Raw genomic sequence first — 13,235 nt, 5'->3', positions numbered from 1 at the left:
TTTTTTTTTTTTTTTTTTTTTTTTTTTTTTTTTTTTTTTTTTTTTTTTTTTTTGTCTGCTTGTGTTATTTCAAACAGCCCATCTTCAAGTTCAGAGGTTCTCTCTTCAACTTCCGCAAGTCTGCTGGTTAAACTCTCTGTTGTGTTTTCTATTTTGCTGAATAAATTCTTCAGTTTGGCAAGTTCTGCTACATTTTTTTTCAGGGCATTGATTTCCTTGTACATTTCTTCTTTCAAGTCCTGTATACTTTTCCTCGTTTCATCATGATGTCTAGCTCAGTTTTCTTGTATCTCATTCAGTTTCCTTAAAATTATCACTCGAAATTCCTTGTCAGTCATTTCAAGGGCTTCTTGTTCTATAGGATCTAGACCTTGAGAGTTATTACCCTTTGGTGGTGTACTTTCTGAATTTATTGTATTTCTGGTATCTTTTCTTTGATGTTTATTCATTGTGGCAGGGGGTTTCACAGCCCACAGGTTTGACACATTCTGTCTGACTAAGGTGTTGCTGGGGTTGCCAATTTGGTATGGCTACCTCGGTGACTGCTCAGTTGACCACTAGTGCCTTGCATGTGTGGTTGCCTCGGGTCTTGGGCCTCTCCGGGGAGCCACCGCTCTGGTCAGCTTAGACTCGGCCAGCTGCTGGGTCTCGGGGCGGTACCACAGGGTGTGTGGTCTCTGCTGAGCTTCCACCTCCCGTGCTGGACGTCTCCCTGTTCCGCATGCACTGGGCCGGGCTGCTGGGATGCACAGAGGCACCGCAGAGCGTGTCATCTCTGCGGAGCTTTCCCTTCCCCTGCTGGATGTTTCCCTGCTCCATACGTATTGGGCTGGGCTAGGGATGGAGACGGCTGGCGGCGGTGAAGCCTACCTGCTGCTGGATCGTGCAGCAGCGGCCCCCCCACAGGGTGTGTGGTCTCTGCGGAGCTTCTGCCTCCCCCGCTGGACGTCTCCCCACTCTGTGCGCACTGGGCCAGGTTGCTGGATCGTGCGGCGGTGGTGTGGTCTCCGCGGAGTTCCTGCCTCCCCTGCCAGATGTCACCCTGCTCCATGCGCACTAGGCCAGGATGGGAATGGAGCCAGGTGCCTGCAGTGAAGCCTACCTGCTAGATCACGCAGTGGCGGCCCCACAGGATGTGTGGTTTCTGCGGCGCCTCCGCCTCCCCTGCCGGACATCTCCCCACTCTGTGGGCACTGGGCCGGGCTGGGAATGGAGCCGGGTGGTGGCAGTGAAGCCTATCTGCTGGATCATGCGATGGTGGCCCCGCACGGCTTGTGGTCTCTGCGGAGCTTCTGCCTCCCCCGTTGGATGTCTCCCCGTTTCATATGCACTTGATGTTATGTTTTTATAGTTGTAAATCGGTTGATTTGTGGGAGACAGTGATGCTAGGGACCGTGTATTCCGCCATCTTGACCGGAAGTCAGTTTCAGAAACTGGGAAGTCCAAAGTCTAGGGAATACATCAGGTGAGCATAGTCTCTGGTGGTGATGCAGGGTATCACATTTCAAGAAAAGCAAAAGCAGAGAGAGCGTGACACCCTTGATTAAAATGCAAAGTTGGCCATGGGGTATGGGGTGGGGGGTGGATTAGATGATACCAAAACATCTAGACAGAATGGTTAGTAAACACATAAAATGAAAATCAGGGCTAGTGAAGGGCTGGCCTGTGGCTCACTCAGGAGAGTGTGGTGCTGATAACACCAAGGCCATGGGTTTGGATCCTACATAGGGATGGCCAGTTCACTCACTGGCTGAGCGTGGTACTGACAACACCAAGCCAAGGGTTAAGATCCCCTTACCAGTCATCTCTGAAAAAAAAAGAAAAGAAAATCAGGGCTAGTGAGCTAAGAATCATCTATAAAAAGGTCCTCAAAGGAGAAGAATGGATGAGTTCTTCCACCCAAAAAAGGGGGAGCAAGGTTGTAGAATCAAATTCCAGGGAAAGTCAAGAATAACAAGGCCCAAGAAAATCTTTGGCAAAGAGAGTACTGGCAAATTTCAGGAATGTAGGTTTTGTACATTCTATAAAATAACTGACCAGTATTCTTCAAAAATGAAAGACAAGTGAAGACTTAGGAAAAAATGTAGGTTTTGTAGCAAGAGTAGCAAAATATGATGAAAAGAAAGAGGAAAACAATTCAGAAACTGAAGTAAAAGGTGTCAATCAAATCTTCTTGAAGTCTGATATGAAAGCAAATAGATACAAAGGCCAGCAAGCAAACATAACAAGGTAGTAGAGCAAAAGCTTTCCAAAAGGGGAAACAACCAGAGCATATTTGAAGGCATGTTCTGGTTCATTCACTCAACCATTAGAAAGCCACTTATTAGACATCAATTATGTTTCACAATGCTGTAAAATGACATCATAATTAGAATAATATTCTTAGGGTTACAGGTAAGATGAGGCAACCACAGGATGAAAGACACATTTGAGCACAAGTGTTCAGGTTTTCAATGTTTCTTATGCATACAACAATAACAACAACAACAACACACAAAAGAAAATCTTAATTACAAACTACAACTACTACCTTAAGAGAAAGAGGCAGATAACAAAAAATACAAATGATAAACATACACAAGAAAAAAAATGCTTATTAAAACAAACTTGAACTAACATTTTCTTTTTTTTTTCTTTTTTTGTCTTTTTCCGTGTCCGGCAACGGATTGCAACCCTCAGTGTCGCCCCCGTACCGGACCAGGACCGGCAATGGGATCGCAACCCTCGGCGCTGCTCCCGCACCTCGCTCAGCCAGTGAGCGGGAACCAGTCTGAAGGTGGGATCCGAACCCTCGGCGGGAGCGCCGTCTCACTTCCCAAGCAGCGCACTAACGCAGTGCACCACCGGGCCGGCCCTTGAACTAACATTTTCTATACCTACTAGATTAATGGGAAAAAATAAATTATGACAACTAGTACTACTAAGATTACAATACAATTGGAACACACACTACTGGTAGCACTATAAACTGAAAAAGGAGCAATTTCACATGAGCAGTCTGTACAGGTATTGCTTAACATATCTGCAGCTGAGATGACCCCATTATCTCCTGCCACTCCCCTCCATTTATCCTACACTCTGAACATTTCACTCCTATACTCTTAATAATCTCAGTCAAGAATGACTCTTCCTAGCCTCCTTTTTCATCCACAGAACTTCTATTCATTCATCAAGGCTGGGTTTCCAAGGTCACCTCCCTCTTTTTCAATGACCAAACCAAATCCATCCCCATCAATATAACCCCTCTCCAGGCATATCTAATCATTTCTTCCATAGTGCTCCCATAATACTTTTAGTTGTTTAAATGCCTGTCTTGCTCCTTAAATTATGAATTCTTTAAGGTCCAGGATCATGTCTTATTAATTTTAGTACATGCAATACTTAGCACAGAAGATGGCACATAATTACGAGTGACCGATGGGAGAGAAAAAATATGCCACATGAACAAAGAAATTCACTACAATATTATCTCCAAGAAAAAAAACCTGGATACCACCTAAATATCCAATTATAGAGGAATAATTTAGGGAAAAATGGTCTATGATTCAGCAAAAAGTATGCAAATATTAAAAATAACATGATGGCTACGTAGAAACACAGAAAATATCTCTGGCAATGTTAAATTAAAAACATAGACTGCAAAACAGTATATATACAATGGTTAGAGCCATGCAAAATACACAAGGGCTATGGGAACATAAAAATATTTGTTGGATTAGGGTAATAGTAGTCCTCTTCTCAAATATTTTCTTTAATACTGTTCTTGTCAGTTTATTATCATTAAATTTTATTTCAGAAGAAAGAAATAAGAGGAAGAAAGGAGTAAGATTAGAGATTCCTATACACTCCTGCAATCCAAAGAAATGCTATGATATTACTTATAGGTAACAAAGGAGTGGATGTCTGCAATATCACCAAAACCAAGGGTCCCTGACCCCAATCTGCCTCGTACAGAATACCTCTCATGTCACAAAGCAAGTCATTCCAACTGAACGAAGCTGCACTAAATGTGAATTCTTTATTGCAAAACTTCAGAGATAAGAACTTTTTCCAGACCTCTGTGGAATTAGTATTAATGAGAGTGCCCTGGAGTTCACATACACGCCTATGCAGCAGAAACTTCTCAGCCAAGGAACTGCTGGGCACGATACTTGATGAGATGTCTAAGCCTGAAGGCATCAAAAAAGTACATTTCCATATTGGGAACATATAACTGGTTCCCTCTTTAAGACTTTTCCACCACCTCCTGTCCACATTGTAATTCTCCTGTCTTCTCAAATGAATAGTTAACCTATATCAAGGATATAAGGCATATACTGAGGCTCTTGGTGCCTAACTCTATTACCCGTAGAAGAACCAATCTCAGCAGAAAATTGAAATCTTCCCACCAAGTTGCCCCAAAAATGAAATTCAGTGAGCACCCAAAAAATGTTAAATACTTTTAATAAACATTTCTTGACACTGCATAATATTTTTCCTCTGGATTTTAGGAATGGAAAGAACTGGAAATCATATCGCCCAATCTTCTCATTTTATATGATTTAAAAAAAAATTATATTCAGAGAGAGGAAGTGTCTTGTCCTAAGTCACCCAGATAAGTAATGATAAAAGTGGGATTAAAACCCAAATCTCCCAGATTTTCAGCCCCAATTCATTCTACTACTTCAAGCTTTTTTTATCCCTTGAAATCTCTAGAGCCCTTGGCCTAAATAATCAGTACCACCAAATTTTAAAACTAAAAGGAACCTCAAAGAGTCTTACTTAATCCCCTTATTAGGCATATGAGGAAACTGAGGCCCAGAAAGATTGAGTGATTTGCTCTCAATAACTTGAATGGCAGGGAAAAAGTGTAATTTAAAAGCTCAAAAACCTGCAAACCAAAGCCCAAGAAGGCAGAAGAATGTCTCTGCTGGGGAAATTTTTAAAAGGAATGTAGATCGTTCTGGACCAGGAGATCTCAAAGTATAGTCCCTGGACCAGCAGGTTCAGCATTACCTGGGATCTGGTAATGAAAAGCAAAATCAAAGATCCCACAGGAGACTTACTCTGGGGGAATCAAACTCTGGGGTTGGGACATTCAATCAGACAACTTCACTCCCTACGTCCCTAAAAAGTGAACTTCAGTGGTCTTATTGAGTCTACTTTGTAAATGATAACTATAATCAGTGGATCCAAAGATTTACGCATTCTTCTATATGTGTACTCTTCTTCAATTTTAAAAGTATTTTACAATCTGAAAACAAAATTGAAAACTACATTTGGGCGTTCAGTTGGTTTCAACTCTGGTTCTGCTTCTTACTGGTTGTTTGACTTTAGGCAGGTAATTTGACCTCTCTAGCTTGAGTTTCCTTTTCTATAAAACAGGCATGCCACCTCAGAAGGCATGTTGAGAAGTAAAAGTGACAACTTATCTGAAAGCACTTTAGCTCAGCACCTGGCACACAGTACGCAGGCAGTACAGCATAAGTGGTTAGGAGCTCCAGCTATAGAATAAGACTGCCTGAGTACCCTGACTTTGCCACTATCTGGCTAGGTGCCTTAAGGTAGGCTCTTTTTTGTATCTCAGTTTCCTCATCTGTACAACAAGGATGAAAAACAGTACCTTCCTCATAGGATTGTTATGAGGATTTAGAGAGATGATACAGGTAAGGAATGCATCTTTCATGACTATAAAACGTTACTGTCTTCAGAAACCTTTTGCATCCATAAACTCATGTGATTTTCATGACTTTCCAGAGGTTGGGTCCATTTGACTGATTATGGATTAGATTCCAGACACCATCTTTTAGGAACAGGAGGAGTGGACGCAGATCTTACAGAAAGGATATTGCATGAATAGGGTGTGTGGGGAATAAACAGAGCTGGAAATAAGGAGACCAGGATTCTGGTTTCAACTCTGCCACTACCTGGCCCTACAACCTCAGGCAAGTTGCTTTATCACACTGGGGTTCACTTTTCACCTGTAAACAAGTGGGTTGAATGAAGTTATCTATAACATCTCTCAAAATAAAATTCAAACTCTTTATCATGGCCCACAAGGAAGGCCTATATAGTCTGTCATCTGCCTACATCTCCAAATTCACCAACTACTATTCCCCTGCTCTCTCACCACATTCCACCTGCGTAGATTCCCTCTCTGATCCTCCAACAGGCATTGCCAGCTTCTACCCATAGCCTATGTGTGAACTTGCTGTTCCCTCTGCCTCCATGATTTTGCCCCTTTCGCGTAATTGGCTCCTTCTCAACCTTCAGTCTGTTAGTGGCCATTCCTCAGAGTCCTTCCCTGACCACATAATCTAAAGTAACAGGCCCCATCCTCTACTCCCAGGGGTTATTTTCTACAGCAGCACTGTCCAGTACAAATATAATGAAAGCCACAAATTACATTTGTAACTTTCAATTTTCTAGTAGCCACATTAAAAAACTTTTTTTAAAGGTGACATCAATTTTAATAATATATTTTCTTTAACCCAATATATCCTAAGTATTATCACTTCAACATATAAACAACATAAAAATTAAGATATTTTACATTCACTTTTCTCATACTAAGTCTTTGATATCCAGTGTGTATTTTACACATAGAGCAGATCTCAATTCAAACTAGCCACACATCAAGCGTTCAACAGTCACGTGTCTAAAAGGTATCATACCAAACAGTGCAGTTTTATAGCATACTTGGCTATGTTACCCTCACAGCACTTATTACAATCTAAATTTCTTCTTTGCTTACTTATCATCTTGTGCCTTCTCCACCAGATTATAAGCTACACAAAAGTAAGAAGCTTGCCCATTTTATTCAAGGGTGTATACCCCGTGGACACAATGCCTTGCACACGTAGTTGTTCAATAAATATGTGTTCAGCAAATGAATGAACCTCTTCTAGCTTTAATATTCTATGTATGAGTCAATGAGCTAGCCATCCCACAACTCCCAAACAGACATACAATCACTCTCTCAACGACCGTACTATTTTCTTTCTTTCACTATCAGTTCAACTGTCTTTAAAACAAAAACCTCTTGGCTCTATACCTCCCTGTTGCTTACAAGTTCTTTCCCATGATGTCTAGTTTCCAGGGTCAGTTTCTTGTATATCGGCTGACAGAGTGGCACGAAAATTAATTGCCAATGAACATTCACTCTTTGACAAGCATTTGTCTAAGCACTTCACATTTCTCAATAGCTTCCCAACAGCCCTGGGAGGTAGGTACCATCATTGCCCCCATTTACAGAGAAGGAAACCATGGCATGGAGAGGTTAAACATTTTGTTCAAGGTTACATCAGTTAGTTAGTAGAACAGAGATTCCAAGCAACCTGGGGCTCCACACTCATTGCACTTAATCACCTACTCTTGACTGCAGAGCTGTCCAACAGAAATACAAGGCCAACTATAAGAGTAATTTTAAGTTTTCCAGCAGCCACATTAAAAAGTCAACAGAAATAGATAAATGTGGTTTTAAATATATTTCATTTCACTTCTTATCCAAAATATGATCATTTAATCAGTATGATCAATAACCAATGTAAGCTGATATGATCAATATGATCATGTAATCAATATTTTAAAAATTTACTTTTTTCATATTAGGTGTTCAAAATCCAGTGTAATTTTACATTTACAGTGCTTCTCAATTCAGACTAGTCACATTTCATGTGTTCAACAGCCCTAAGTAGCTAGTGGATACCATACTGGACAGTGCAGCTCTGCCACCTCTCACAAAGAGCCTCTCCTTAAAAAGTCAAAAATGGGGGATAAACTGGGTTGGAAACCAGGGCACCTGAGCTCTAATCCCTGCTCTTACTTGTTGAGTCACTTTGGCCAAGTGCTTTCTGCTCTCTGAGCCGCCGTTTCCCCACAAGTACCCTGAGCAAGGGGGACAAGAAGATTCCTAGTGACACATCCCATGCTAGAATTCCAAATATTTGCAAGTCGAGAACAATGTAAGTTAACGTGGGCACAGATTTCTACACTTTAAAATCAGCTTTTACGTTCATTAGCTGGTTCGGTTCTCAAACAACCCCACTAGGCAGTTATTACTGTCTCCACTTTATAGATACAAAAACTCAGGCTAAAAGAGGGGGAAATGACTTGACTAAAAGCCACACAACCTGTCAGTGGAGAAGCTGGGGCTCAAATCTAAGACAGACCAGTGCTCTCCCACCACCATCACCACAAACTCAGTGACTGGGGGGACAAGGGAACTGAGAGAGGATGGCTGTGGAGACAGAGTAGTGTGGGGCTTCAGAGGAGTTGAGGCGACCCAGGGCTGGGGTGAGAGGAGGTGAAGGGGCTCAGGCCTAGGGAAGGAATGAACTGAAAGGGCCCAGGAGGGCCTCAGGGAATGCAGTGAAATGAGAGGCTGGGATCCCCGGTGGCGCGAGAAGTGAGGTGAGAGGAGGTAAGATGAAGGGCCTCTGGTCCTGCAACCCCTGCCCGAGTGCAGGGCGGCCCCCCGGCTCTGCACGCCCCCCCTACCTGATAGCTCAGAAGCTCGCCCACGTCCATGGTTCCAGGGCCAGCCAACACCCGGCACGCTGGTTCCCTCCACTCACGCCCAAACCGCGGGCCCTTCAGCAGCAGCTTTTTGGCCGTAAAGCGCCCCGAGCGGGGCCGCAGAGCCAATGGGGTAAAAGTGCGCGCGACGAGCGAGCCGGCCACACTGCGGTAAAAGGCAGCGCCACCGTAAAGCGCACTGCATTTGTGACAGTACTGCTTCCGCCTGGAGCCTGAAGGGGCGAGAGAAGGGGGCGGAGGCTTGCAGGAGGGAGGTGAGGTGTGGAAAGAACCCAAGAACGAAGACTTACTGCGTTCCCACTGTGTGCAGGGCGGAATGCTCGGTGTTTCACATGTGCTCTCGCAAGCCTTCCGGTGACAATTAAAAATCTAGGCAATTTTATCTTCATTTCATCCTCATTTCACAGATAAGGAAACCGAGGCCCAAACTGCACTGTCCAGTATGATACCCACTAATCACATGTGGCTACTGAGCTTGAACTATGGCCAGTCCGAATTGAGAGAGATGTGCCATAAGTAAAATACACACCGATTTCTTATAAATCAGTATAAGATTACATGTTCAAATGATATTTTGCATATATGGGTCAAAAGAGAATATATTATAAAATTAATTTCACTCGACTTTTTTTTTAACTTTTTAAATGTGATAGTAGAAAAACTTTAATTACATATGTGGCTCTCATTTGTAGTTCCCATTATATTTCTATTAGACAATGCTGGCTCGGAAAATGACTTGTCCAAGGCCATACAAATATTACTGGCTGAGAAGCTATTGGTGATTATGTTTCCCTCTCTCTTTTTTTTTAAACAAGCTGCCACCAAAGATTTATTCATTTTTTGTTGCTTTTGGAAATGCATAAGCACTCTGGAGGAATAACTGGGAGAGAAGGCGAATGGAGTGGATTAAGGAGAGAGAATTGGTGTGGTTTGGTCCTAGATTATCCTTTCCAACACACTCTACACATTAGCTGAAAAAGACGTACACACACACAGAAAAAGCCTCCCTGTGGGAGAATAGTCTTTTATGTCTCAAGAAGAGCAACAAAGACACATCTACAAGTACATTAATTGATACACATTAAACACAATTTATTTGGGGGCTAATGAAAACATACATTACTCATTGATTTAACAAGAATTACACATTTCCCTCTCTGAGCTTTTCTGTCCATCCATCTATGCAAGGCCTGGTGGGAACTGGATGATCTAGTTTCTACCCAAGTGGTATAAAAGGTTTCCCGGAGGAGAAAGTTGCCCATGATTCGAAGAAAATCAGAGAGTGCCTCTGATCTGCTGGGACTTAAATAAGCCTCCATCTTCAAGTTCCCTGCTCTTCACATTTATATTTAGTCACCAACCCCACCCCATCTCACCTGCCTCCAATTATAAAAAAATTATTTTTATTCCTCAAAGTGCCAAATCCTCTCCTCTTTTGACTGGCCACTAGCCACACACCTCATCCAACTCTGTCATCCTTCAGGTCTCAAATGACACTTTCTTAGAATGGTTTCCTCAATTTACCCTCAGTACAAGTATGAGGGGCCTTCAAAGAGTTCGTAGAAAGATTTGTTATCTTTTTTTTTTTTTTTTGACCGGTAAGGGGATCGCAACCCCGGGCTTGGTGTTGTCAGCACCACGCTCTGCCAGTGAGCACACCAGCCATCCCTATATAGGATCCGAACCCGTGGCCTCGGCGCTACCAGCGCCGCACTCTCCCTAGTGAGCCATGGGGCCGGCCCTGTATTATCTTTTAATTCTATTTTTCCATGAACTTTTGGAAGTGCTCTCATAAGTAACCCCTGTTCTCATTATTCTCTTTCCTAGCACCTCCTCCTCTGCATATATATCTCAGTCTGTAATTTTGTACCTAGTAGGTGCCTGCTTGTTTATTGACAGTTTCATTTACTGGACTGCAGGCTTCATGAGAGCAGGAATTGTGTATGTCATTTTCGCCACTGTATCCTCAAAGCCTGGTACAGTGCCTGAGAGGGGACCTGGTTTCACAATGGCCTTGTACACCATGGTAAGAGGACTGGGTTTTATGTTAACAGCATTGAGAAGCTGTTGAAAGGTTTTAAGCAAGAGAGTTTAGTGACTGGGCTTATGGTTTTTAAAAATCACCTATGCAATCTGCTTTGAACCGAGTTTATTTGGGTGTCTTTTCTCCTCCTACAGGGAGGCAGGACAGTAATGGTGAGAGTTTTCCCTTTGGACAGAAACACACCTGTTTTCTAGTTCACAGTGTCCTGAAGCCAACTTATATAGACAGACTCCCAAAAGGCCATGGTTAAATTTGTGGGAAATTTGCAAGCTGATTGACATCAGGTTGATAGCTTGAAATCAGCCATGGTTGGCATATTTACACCACGTAAATCAGCAAATGCCACAGATCACTTTTGTTACTGTTGTTATTGTTTTTCCAGACAGCCAGTTATTAAACACCAACCAGCACACCCCTGAATCTGGTTCAAGTCAAAGTTCCACCACATCTAGCTGTGTGCACTTGGGCAAGTTACTTTCCCTCTCTTTAAACTACAGTTTCCTCATCTGTAAAGTGACTCATTCATTCATTCAACAAGGATTTAATGAGCACCTACTATAAGCGAGACACAATTCTGAGCTCTGAGAATACAGCACTTTCTGTCTTCTTGGAACCTGCATTCCAGTTGGGAAGAAAACTTCATGGTGAAAATATTGTTATGAGTCATTTTTACAGGCGTGCAAACAGTTGCGAATGATTTTACCTCTACATGCCTATCTCAACTGCAGAGTGAAAATTCAACTGAATCTATCTCATAAGGTCATGGAGGGTTTACATGAGATGCTCCATGCAAAGCGCTCAGCACAGTGTCTGACACAGAAAAGTGCTCAATTAATATTTGATGTTAATATTATAAGGAGTTGAGTGGGATGGGGGCAAGGGAGTGGGTGGGAGGGATAAGAACATCCCTTAAAACCTTTCCTTTACAGGCATTCAATCTTGCCTATGTATTTTTAGAGACCAGGCCTTAACGCATTGACTCATAAGGCAAAATCCTATGAGAACCAGGTTTGGTGAACACTCTGGAATGGGGATAATATGCTCTGCCAGGGAAGATCTCCCAGAGGAGGTGCCATTTGGACTGGGGTTTAAAAGATGAGAAGAGTATGCCAAGAGGACACGGTGGGAGAATGGTGACCCAGGCAGAAGGAACAGCATGAGCAAAGACATGCAAGTTGGACCATTTCTTGCAGGCAGGACATAGGATGTGTGGAGGAAATGGCAGGAGATGGTGCCTGGGGAAGATCATGGATAGGGTTAACAGATTCAGCAAATAAATACTCAGGACATCCAGTTAAATCTGAATTTCAGATAAACAGTGATTTTTTTAGTATAAACGTGTCACGTGCAATATTTAGTAACATACTAAAAACTTTTGCTGCTTATCTGAAATTCATATTTAACTGAGAATACTGTATTTTATCTGGCAATCCTAATCTTGGAGGATATTGAATCCCATATTAAGATATTTCAATTTTACCTTGGTAAGAGGGTCCATTAATAATTTGGGAGGAAACTTCCCAGGGATAATGCATGGGACACTCACCCTTCAGATCTTAGCTTAATGCCACACATCAGAAGAGCCTTCCCTGACCACAAGATCTAAAACAGTCCCTCCTCTCCCATCAAGATTCTCTGTCAGATTCCTGACCATTATCGTGAGAACACTTAGGATCTGTGTTTCTATATTTATTTGCTTTTAAATCATTTTGGGTCTGCTTTTCCTTTCAGATGCTAATTTCCAAAAGGCCAGAGATTCTGTATTGTTCACTACGATAACCTCAGAACCTAACACAATAGTTGGCACTTAAGTGGCACTCACTCAATAGTTGTTGATTTAATAAACAAGCCAATCCATCTACTGACTGATTCATTTATTCCTGGCCATAATACTATCAAGTAGCTTCAAATTCCCACTCCAAATCCTAACAATGCAACTATTCCAGTTTTAAACATGAGGAAATGGAAGTTCAGAAGAGCTGTGTGCTATGCACCAAGCAGTCCCAAAACATGTGACAATGATGGTTTCCAAGTGACACCCACAAAGGCAGCTGGGAAAAGGGCACCACCCAGGAGACCAACTGCTGGGATGTAATCTTTTACATAAATATGATGTGGAAGATTTCTTCCTTTTGGAAAGTTTTTACATAGCTTTGGACTGCCTAGGTTCCTTAAACTTCAAGCTTTAGATGCTCCAAGGTGTAATTGGAGTTGCCTCCTTCATTTTTCATTGCCCCAAATAAATTATTTATTGGAACAGTCCTTAAGGAAATATCCTCAAGAAAACACTCATAAAGTATATTTATCACCAATATTGAGCTCCTACCCTGCCATGTTGGGCTGATTTGAAATACACCACACTACCAAAGAAATTCTGACTCCTCCATTTAGGTACTGAATGGGGCGGGAGAGCTACAGAGTGGGCGATGGAAAGGGGCATATGTTTTCTGGGGAACAGAATGCTATCTCTGGGGCTCAGGAGGAGTCTGTTCCCCCTGCCTCTCATTCCCAAAATCCAGGTCCATGGATCCTCTGTGTGCTAATATTTTTAAATAGTTGTAAAAACTTAGTTACTTGCCCACAGTCATAGTTAAAAACTGGCAAGACTCCAATCTAAGTCTGTTTGACTATGCATTTCACAGTAGGGCTTTGGGCTCCGTTAACTTTTCAAACA

The 13,235-nt window shown here is 42.3% G+C and overlaps 1 protein-coding gene across 1 annotated transcript in view; it reads right to left on the bottom strand.

Annotated features, from left to right (window-relative positions):
* Positions 1-8,669, bottom strand: part of CTNNBL1 (catenin, beta like 1) — a 169,271-nt gene extending 160,602 nt beyond the window's left edge. Inside the window, exon 1 of the mRNA XM_008575535.1 lies at positions 8,479-8,669. Coding sequence (XP_008573757.1) covers positions 8,479-8,508 — 30 coding nt within the window. The 5' untranslated portion in view covers positions 8,509-8,669. The remainder of the gene's footprint in view (positions 1-8,478) is intronic.
* Positions 8,670-13,235: the final 4,566 nt, after the last annotated feature.

This window comes from Galeopterus variegatus, unplaced genomic scaffold (assembly GCF_000696425.1).
Source record: "Galeopterus variegatus unplaced genomic scaffold, G_variegatus-3.0.2 Scaffold59, whole genome shotgun sequence".
Lineage (NCBI taxonomy): Eukaryota > Metazoa > Chordata > Mammalia > Dermoptera > Cynocephalidae > Galeopterus > Galeopterus variegatus.
Note: the sequence above shows the minus strand (reverse complement) of the source record. Positions and strands in the feature narration are given on the sequence as shown.